Source organism: Hevea brasiliensis, chromosome 16 (genome assembly GCF_030052815.1).
Source record: "Hevea brasiliensis isolate MT/VB/25A 57/8 chromosome 16, ASM3005281v1, whole genome shotgun sequence".
Classification (NCBI taxonomy): Eukaryota; Viridiplantae; Streptophyta; class Magnoliopsida; order Malpighiales; family Euphorbiaceae; genus Hevea; species Hevea brasiliensis.
In genome coordinates this window covers 42,906,547-42,916,251 of record NC_079508.1, presented here as the reverse complement: position 1 = coordinate 42,916,251, position 9,705 = coordinate 42,906,547, and the positions used below count along the sequence as shown (strand labels likewise).

Below are 9,705 nucleotides of genomic sequence, written 5' to 3'. Positions count from 1 at the left end.
TATAACATTAATAATTAAATCAATATAATTATAAAAATTAAAATTAAATATATCGACATGGCACGATAAAAATGTGAGGTAGAAAAGAAATGAGTGATGAGCTGAAAAAAAAAAGTATATTGTAAAAATGAAGCAGCAAAAAATGCATAGCGGTTAAGAAGGGGTCCACTAAACAAAGTGGCGAAGTAGCTGGCAAACCGGTCTCGACAGACTGGTTTCTACCCTCATGTACATCAAGCCTTGCCTCCGTCAAATTCTTTTTTAAGCCCTACCCTTCCCTCTCAACTCTTCTGTTCTCTCTCTCTCTCTCTCAAATCACCCTTCTCTGTAAACACTGGTTCCTTTTTTCTTGATCTATCCAAAGCAAATCGTCATCATCATCATCATCGGCCATGGCTGAGGTGACCCAGAAGCCGGCAGCACCTGCAGCGGAGGCTCCTTCTAGTGAGGAAGTGGTAGTGGAGAAGCCCGTTACTGAGAAGGATCCTCCAGCTACTCTTGAATCAGAACCTCAGGCACCGGGAAAGCCTGCACCTGTGGTTGAAGAGGAGGTCGTCGCTGTTGAAGCTGAGAAACCTAAGGAAACTGGGGAAGTGAAAATTGCCCAATCCGTTTCTTTTAAGGAAGAGACTAATGTTGTTGGGGAACTCCCTGAGTCTCAAAAGAAAGCCCTTGATGAGTTAAAACAGCTCATCCAAGAAGCACTTAATAAACATGAGTTCACTACCCCGCCCCCGCCACCTGTGAAAGAGGAGGAGAAGCCGGCTGAGCCCGAGAAAACTGAGGAGAAGGTGGAGGAGAAAGTTGAAGTGAAGGAGGAGGAAAAGGTTGAAGTCAAGGAGAAACAGAAAACTCCAGATGCTCCTTCTACTAGTGAAGAGCCCAAAACTGAAGAACCTAAAACCACCGAGGCTGAGACTGTAACTCCACCACCCCCACCGCCAGTGGAAGTGAAAGAGGAAGAGAAGGTTGAAGTGAAAGAAGAGGAGAAGGTGGAAGTGAAGGAAGAAAAGAAGGGTGAACCACCGGCAGAAGCTGTTGTGGTCGCTGAAGTAGTGGTGGCGAAGGTGACTACTGTAGATGAGGATGGAGCCAAGACAGTAGAGGCAATTGAGGAGACCGTAGTAGCGGTTTCTTCGACTCCTCCTGCTGCAGAGGAGCCAGCCCCTGCTAAAGAAGTCGACGCAGCTCCAACAGAGGAAACCAAAACAGAGGAAACTCCTGCTCCTCCACCACCACCGGAGGAAGTTTTCATCTGGGGAATTCCACTAGTTGGAGATGAGAAGAGCGATGTGATCCTCTTGAAATTCCTGAGAGCCAGGGATTTCAAGGTGAAGGATGCCTTCATTATGATCAAGAACACAGTGCGCTGGAGAAAGGAGTTTGGAATTGATGCTCTGCTTGAAGAAGACCTTGGAAATGAATTGGAAAAGGCTGTGTTTATGCACGGATTTGACAAAGAAGGTCATCCTGTGTGCTATAATGTTTTTGGTGCTTTTCAGGACAAGGAGCTGTATCAGAATTGCTTTGCTAATGAGGAGAAGCGTGTGAAATTTCTGCAGTGGAGGATTCAGTTCTTGGAGAGGAGCATTAGGAAGCTTGATTTCAGTCCCAATGGTATCTGCACTATTGTCCAGGTCAACGATCTCAAGAATTCTCCGGGGCCTGCTAAGAGGGAGCTTAGGCAGGCCACCAATCAAGCCGTTGCTTTGCTTCAAGATAACTATCCTGAATTTGTTGCGAAACAGGTGAATGATCATAGCCTATATAATCTATTGAGGATTGATTGTTCAAGTTTCATTTACTTTTTCTTTGTTTGAATTTAATTTGATATGGTTTTTGGTCTTTGTAGGTCTTCATCAACGTTCCATGGTGGTACCTTGCTTTCAATAGGATGATTAGTCCTTTCCTGACACAGAGGACCAAGAGCAAGTTTGTTTTCGCTGGTCCATCCAAATCTGCTGAGACCCTTTTCAGGTAAGTGAAAAAAAAAATTCCTTTACCCGATTTTCCTTTTCTTGGTTGATCATTACTGAATCTCTAGGAATATTTTTTATTTTTTCACTGTTGTTTGATCATCATTAATGGTGATGAATAGTCCCCGACTTCATTTCCTCTTTATTGCTCAACGGGTCTTCCTTTAAAATACCTTTTGTTCTTTCCTTTATAATGGATTGCCCATTAATCTCCCTCCCTCTCTCTCTGATAAGCAGATACATAGCTCCTGAACAAGTGCCAGTTCAGTATGGTGGACTAAGCAGGGAAGGTGAACAGGAATTCACCGTTGCTGATTCTGCCACAGAGGTTATAATTAAGCCAACCACCAAACATACCGTTGAATTCTCATTTTCTGAGGTGGGCCTCTGTATTTATCAAATCCATCTTGAATCTAAAATGTGCAGGAAGATTAATACTTTTTGATAAATTTAGCATTTGATGACAATACTAAATTTGATTCCTGAATTTGCAGAGGTGCCTTCTGGTTTGGGAACTCCGAGTAGTGGGTTGGGATGTGAGCTATGGAGCTGAGTTCGTGCCTAGTGCAGAGGATGGTTACACTGTTATTGTATCAAAAACCAGGAAGGTTAGCCCAACTGATGAGCCTATAATCTGTGACTCCTTCAAGATTAGTGAATCCGGGAAGGTAGTACTCACTATTGATAACCAAACCTCCAAGAAGAAGAAGCTCCTCTATAGGTCCAAGACTAAACCCCTGTCTGATTGAGCTTCAACAATCCAATGCCATTGTGGGGTTTCAATTTCGAATCAATTAGAAGACATGAAATGGAGTTGCAGAAATAAGAAATCTTTTGTCATTTAAAACAGGTTTTTTTTTTTTAATCTTCTTTTAAAGTTAATTTTTGTTCTAGAGTCTGGGGCATTTATTTATATTTTTTATTAGTTTTGTTGGGGGGATTTTGTTAGTTGGTGTTGGATTTGATACTTATTACTGATAAAAAAACAATCTGGGTTTGGGTTGGATAGACACACTTGAGGTTTTATGTATTGTGGAATATAAATGTTTGCAGTCTCCAATGTGGACAGTATCTCTGTTATCATTCTTGATACTCTTGCCTGTAAAATTTGTGTAAATTTGATGTGGAAAACTTCTCTTCTATTTGATCATCCGTTGCAGATTAATTTTGTCTTTTTTTTTTCTGGGATTTTTTTTTCCAATTGGTAGAATGTATACATTTAATACTTATATGATAATTTTATCAAGACTCTTTGTTCTATATAAGTGTTACACAAACATATGAATGTCTAGTTCTTTGCATTTCAATTATATCAATTTAGATGAGATTCCAATGCTAATAGCTGCACTTTGACAAAAAGAAAATATCTGCAAATTCTGGGTTGCCTATTGGGAAGGCAAACACCCACAACAGTGAAGCATAACAGCTATTCAGAATTTTGTTTTTACCAGTTTAGACAGACTTTTCTGAAAGTGATTTTATCCTTTGGAGATTCCTAAAATTGTTTTATTTATTTTTTTTTGTCCCAAGACGAAAATGGAATTGGTATGATGCAGCTTCTCTCCTCGGAAACTCTTGTCCTTTTTTAACCTTCCTGAAAGTGCATCCAAAGACAATTGAAACAATGTTGGCAGCTTTTGTATGCTTTTGTTCTCTGTGAACTCATGCTATTTTTCTGCATGATTAACACATCTACCTGGGACTTTTTTCCCACCATAAAATTTGTACAAGTTGAAGATAATGAACAAATTTGGGTATTTAACTTCATTATTTATTATTTATTTTTAATTTAAAAATATATTATTTTTAATTTATAAATTAATTTAAAAATATGTAATTATTTATTTAATAAAACTATTTAAACTTTTAAGTAATTTAAGTATTTAGTTAAAAGATGTTTAAGAGCAATTTAATTTGTTAAAATGATAAAAAAAAAAAGATATATAATTGAGTATTATGGTAGTTAAAATGAAGTTAATATTAATATTTTTAAAAATTATTAGAATACTATAATTTTTCATTTTATCAAAGAATAATTTTAAAAATAATTAAAAAAATCATAAAGATGATAAATAAATTAACTTATGAGTTAAATTAAATACTCATTTTTACACATCATAAGTAATAATTTTATTTTATCGATAAGTGTTGGGTGCAGTAGTAAGGTCTACTGTACTCTAAGAGAGAGAAATCAAGTTCATTTGTTGAAAAAAATATTGTTAAAAAGGATAGTCATAAATTCTAAATTAATTTAAATAACTTAAGAAACAATGAGTCAAGTTGTAATTGATGGGCAAACAATAGAAAGTAACTATTTTCTTTTTTCATTATAAAATGAATAATATTAGAGAGATTTATCTTACTTGGTCAAATTAATTTATAAACTCTAAAAATAGACTAATCTATTTATATATAATACTAGTTTGATTAAATTTTTACTATATTATCCTCAATTAATTTTTAAAATTTTATTATAAATTTTATTTAATATTTTTTAATTATTTTAATAGTAAATAAACTTATAAACTTTTTTTATATTTTAAATATTTATAAATTTAAACTAACTTATAATATTTATAAATTAAATAAATAACTCTTGGAATCGGTAGATGAAGACACCTGAAACCTTACACTTTAAAAACTAAGAAAGACTAAGGCCTAACTTTGTGGTTGGTATGATATTCCATGGAGAAAAGTGAATGGATTAGTATAATTTATTGGTAACTTTATTCATAAATTAACTATGGAAATTATAGCTTTAGCTTAAAATAAAGGAGGCCGCAGTAAATCTGTGAAAAACTTTACAGAAAGGAAATAAAAAGCACTAAAACATGGTAAAACATTCTGTCAGTGTCTGTTGATTACTTTCCTTGATAAAATAGAAATCCAAGCTTTGGCCTCTAATCATTTTCTCCACCCACCTCTTTAAACAAAATCAAAGATAGTGATTTGTTTATTTCTCTTAATTCATATCAATGAACAATGACAAAACCTCCATTTTCAGGCTTAATTATAATTATTATTTTTATTATCATAAAGTCCATGAATAATATTTTTTTATTAATAATCATCAAAATATATTTTAGATTTTTACGTGCAAAAAAAGAAAAAAAAAACCTCAGATTTTTATTAATAAAATGGATAAATTACAGATTACAAAAATGTAATTATTTCTATATTTTATATATAATACAAATAAAAGGAGATATAAACTATTAAGATAATGTAGTTATATGTAATTGTATAGCATCAAATAGTTCAATAAATATTAAAATTTATTTGTAGTTTATATGTACGTATAATTGTTTTATTCTTTTCCCAGTCGTGATCTCAAATCTCAATGTCGTTTTCAAGTGGAGCCTAATCAGGGCTTAAAATAAAGAAAAAATGGTTGTCAAGTGCATGGGGCAAACGTCTAGAGAGATGCTCAGAAAGATCATAGCCGTTCTTATCTAGAATAATAATGATAATAATAATTGTAATAGTATTAATATCTAGAAGATTTACTGGTTCTATGTTTCTTGATTTGTTATTTTTCACAAGAAATTGATGGGTAATTTGTACAAAACTGCAATCGGGTAGCACCTTGATTTCCTTTGAAGATTAGTAATTCAAATATTAAGAAAAGTATATTTTAATAAAATTATCATAATTTCATAATTTTATTAGAATATATATATTTTTTATTTTATATGTGTGTATATATTTTTAATTAATTAAAAAAATAAATTTAAAACTGTTTCATAGGATGTCTATATACTTTTAAGTGATGGGGTTAATTTTTTAAAATTTTATATGATGGTGAATAACATATATATATATATATATATATATATATATATATATATATATATATATATATACGCGCTCGCGCAAAGATAGGGATGGTTAGATATTTGCAATGGCTAGGCAGAAAATGCAAAAAGTACAAACTGAGAAAATGTGAGAGGATGACGATGATGGTGACAACATCAAGTGCAAAGAGTACAAGTTCCCTACTTGCCTGCCGGCCTTATCCTGCATTGAGACCAATATATATATATATATATTTTCAAAATTTTCCACCGCATAAAATCCTGATGGAGACCCTCAATACTTATTTACCACTATGTATATTTCATTATATTTTACAAAAATATATTATTAATTGTATGTTGTCATCATAAATTTTTTACACTAATTATTTATTTAAATATATAAATCAAAATAAAAAATTTCTTAATATTAATTTTTTTATTGTGTTGAATTAAAAGAGAAGGCATGCGGCCCCCTAATTGGAGTGTGTATACTTAAGGTGTATTCGTAGAAAATTAAAAAATTAAGAATATAATATTATTTTTGTAAATTTTATATTTTAAAAAGATAATTATTAATTTAGATATTTCAGAATTAATATTTAATATCTTAAGAAGATATAAATATTAATGAGATAAAAAATTAATTTAATTTTTTATCTCATTAATATTTAAATAATATTAATAAAATAAAAAATTAAAATATAATAATTATTCTTTATTGATCTTGTGCTAGATACTCCCTAAAGCTAAGGCTTATTGCTCATCAATCTCTACATGTTATCTGAAAATACACGGAGAAGGAAATGTTGCGCGAAAAGATTGAAAGTGCTGTTAAATCTCTGTTTTACTTTGCTCATCATCCCGTTGTTTTTTTTATAGGATTTCATGTAAAATTAATTAACCTTGCTGTCTTATGATAATTTATTCTTAATTTGCTCTTTAAGGAGGATTGCATTCTCTTTAAATTATTTGTATTGCCAAAATTTATTAAATAAAATTTTTTATATATTTATAAAAAAAAGGGTATGTTGCTTATCTTTCCTGACTCTGATACCCAATAAATGCCAAGGCCGCGGAGCGTGTAATTGGCGGCAGTCACAGTTGCAGGGAACAAACACCAGCGGGCTTGGCCGCTGTTTTGTCTTGTATAAAAATACAATAACTTTGTTGTTACTTGTGTTTGTTGGATTCTCCGCATATATAAAGATAAATTAAAAAAAAAAATATATATATATATAAATTATTATATTCCGCATATATAAAGATAATTTTTAAAAAAATTATATATAAATTATTATTTATTCTTTAATATTAAATTATAATCAACTAATCTAACGTAATTTAATGATTAAAAATATATCATTTATTCATTAAATATTAAATTTAACTCTTATTTTTTGATTTTTTATTTAAAAAATTAAATTATAATTATTGGCGAATCTTATTTTAAAATTAAATTGACTAATTTATATAGTTATTTATATTACAATTTAATTTTTAATATTTTTAGGCTCCAATTAATTAATGGGTCTGGAATATTAAGTTAAATTGTCAATTTAATATGATCAAGTGCATAACTCAAGCTGTCAGAATACTAATAGTCAGTGGATATTAATTATGTAGAGCTAAAATTATTAATAATTATTCGTACAAGTGGATATTATTTATTCAGTATTTAAAAATATCTACTAAAACAAGCATGGAAGTGGAGTAGTGGGCAAGTGAAGAAAGTAATATAGTGGGTGGTTATAAGAGTTGTGGATGATTACAGGTGTTTATTTATAAGAGTTGTGGATGGTTACGGGTGTTTATTGAAAGTTGTGAAAGTGGGTTAGTAGGGAGAGAAAGGTCGAAGTGGTAGAGAAAGTGGTAACCGCCTAACTTTGCCACAAAGCAAGCTTTTCCTAATAAATTGACATGCTAGGCAAAAACAAAAGAGATACCGCCAATTAATCAATACTTGATAGACACAATGTCTTAACTCAAATTTTCTCTAATTTAGTAATCTTTACATTTGCAAGTAGTCTTTTGTTTTTCAACCAAGCAATCAATCTTTTATTTTCAATTTAAGCGATCGGTTTACTTTATCCCTACATATATTTCAATTCATAAGCAATCTTTTTAATTTTCAATCTTTCATGTTTGTATTTGCTCATTTAATTTCCAATGAACAATTTACTTTCCCAGCAATGATTTAATTTTCTCAAAGCGATCAATTTACATTTTCAATACACTAATTTACTTTTCCAAACGATTAATTTACTTTTCCTATAAAGCTATCAAATTACTTTTCCAATGCATATATTTAATTTTTAGTCACGCACTCAATTTACTTTTTCGATGCAACCTTTACATTTTTTCACAATGATTAATTTATTTTTCAAGCACACTTTTACTTTTCAATGCACAAGCTTCCTGTTAAGTTTTCTTAAGCGATCAAGTTTTCTTCTATTTTCACAAAATTGAACGAGTAAAGATCCTAATGAAACGCATCCTAGTAGAGTTAGGGAATCGAAGGGAGGATTAGATCCTTTCTTTCCTATCAATCGCTCTGTTTAGAAGCCAGACTAGTGCATATTTATTTCACATTGGGATCATACGCATCCCTGGCACGCCTGCAATTCAGTTCACATGTTAGGAAGGCCATATATGTTTTTGACACATGTAAATTTAGTAAAAATAATTTCACAAGAAAACAACGATTTGGCCAGCTCGGTGGGACCCATCCTACTTTATTCTCATTCTCATTCAAAGATCACAATTTGCACACAAGTGTTTTGGTCATCATGCCCAAAACAAAAAGTTTTTATGAAAAAAAAGCCATAGGGGGTTCGACCCTGAAAGAGTAGCTGATAAAGCTGATCTCAATCTCAATGAGAACGAACAACAAGATCCTGATAATGAGTCACCCCTAGCATAAGAGATGACGCCAATTACATTCGACATAGCTAGCATTAGCACTTAAATTGTTCAACAAGTCATTGATCAAATTGGAGCCAGTATTAAGGCTGCTTTTGAGAGTAGTTTTGAATCTTTGTCTGTTCAATTGGAATAGATTAGCGAAGGGTCTAAGAGAAATTCACCTAAAGCTAGACCACTTGGGAAGCAGACATCAGCTTCGGCTATCCAATCATTAGCTAACAAAACTAAGTCCAATGAGGTGCAAACAACTTTAAACCAGGAGGAACCACACTACCAGCCACCTCATACGAGAGAAGCAACACTAATGTCTACACCTACTCAAGTAGTGAGGTTATTCATTAGTCGTTAAGGAGATAATTTGTCAGCTAACACTAATCCTAACACTCACCCTCACGTATATAATGCTGCACATGCAAATACTATCCTGAACAATGCAGCCAATAATGTAGAGAATGTTAGGATTAATCATTTAGCACCATCACCACCTATGCATGCACCCATAGTTCATCACCCAAAAACTCATGTTGACCGTGAAGCCCTTAAGATTATAGTCTAGGAGTTGTATGGACTTGGCCTCTAACAGGTAGGCCATCTTGAGTTTCACAAACCCTATCCTACTTGGGTGGATAGGAATAATCCCTACCCTAGGGGTTATAAAAATACCTGAGTTTACTTTATTGTCAAGAGATGGGATACAATCGATATTAGAACATATTGGTAGGTTTACTATTCAATGTGGTGAGCTTGCCAATTATGACTATTTTGACATGTTTAAGTTAAGATTATTTCCCAATTCCTTAACTGCAGTGGCTTTTTCTTCGTATGCCTCATTACTTAAAGAATCTGTGCACACTTGGCAAGACATGGAGCACCTATTTCACATACAGTTTTACAAAATTAAATATGAAGTGTTTATTGCCAAGTTGTCTAAGATTTACCAAAGGCAAGGAGAATCTGTAGACTCATACATTGCTAGGTTCAAGAATATGTGCAATAGGTGCAAAATATTT

The 9,705-nt window shown here is 32.2% G+C and overlaps 1 protein-coding gene across 1 annotated transcript; it reads left to right on the top strand.

Annotated features, from left to right (window-relative positions):
- The first annotated feature begins 268 nt into the window (after window positions 1-268).
- Window positions 269-3,141, top strand: LOC110646058 (patellin-3). Its single transcript, XM_021799374.2, has 4 exons — window positions 269-1,748; window positions 1,853-1,977; window positions 2,214-2,355; window positions 2,471-3,141. The coding sequence occupies exons 1-4, from the start codon at window positions 393-395 to the stop codon at window positions 2,723-2,725; spliced, it is 1,878 nt and encodes a 625-aa protein (XP_021655066.2). The 5' UTR covers window positions 269-392; the 3' UTR covers window positions 2,726-3,141.
- Window positions 3,142-9,705: the final 6,564 nt, after the last annotated feature.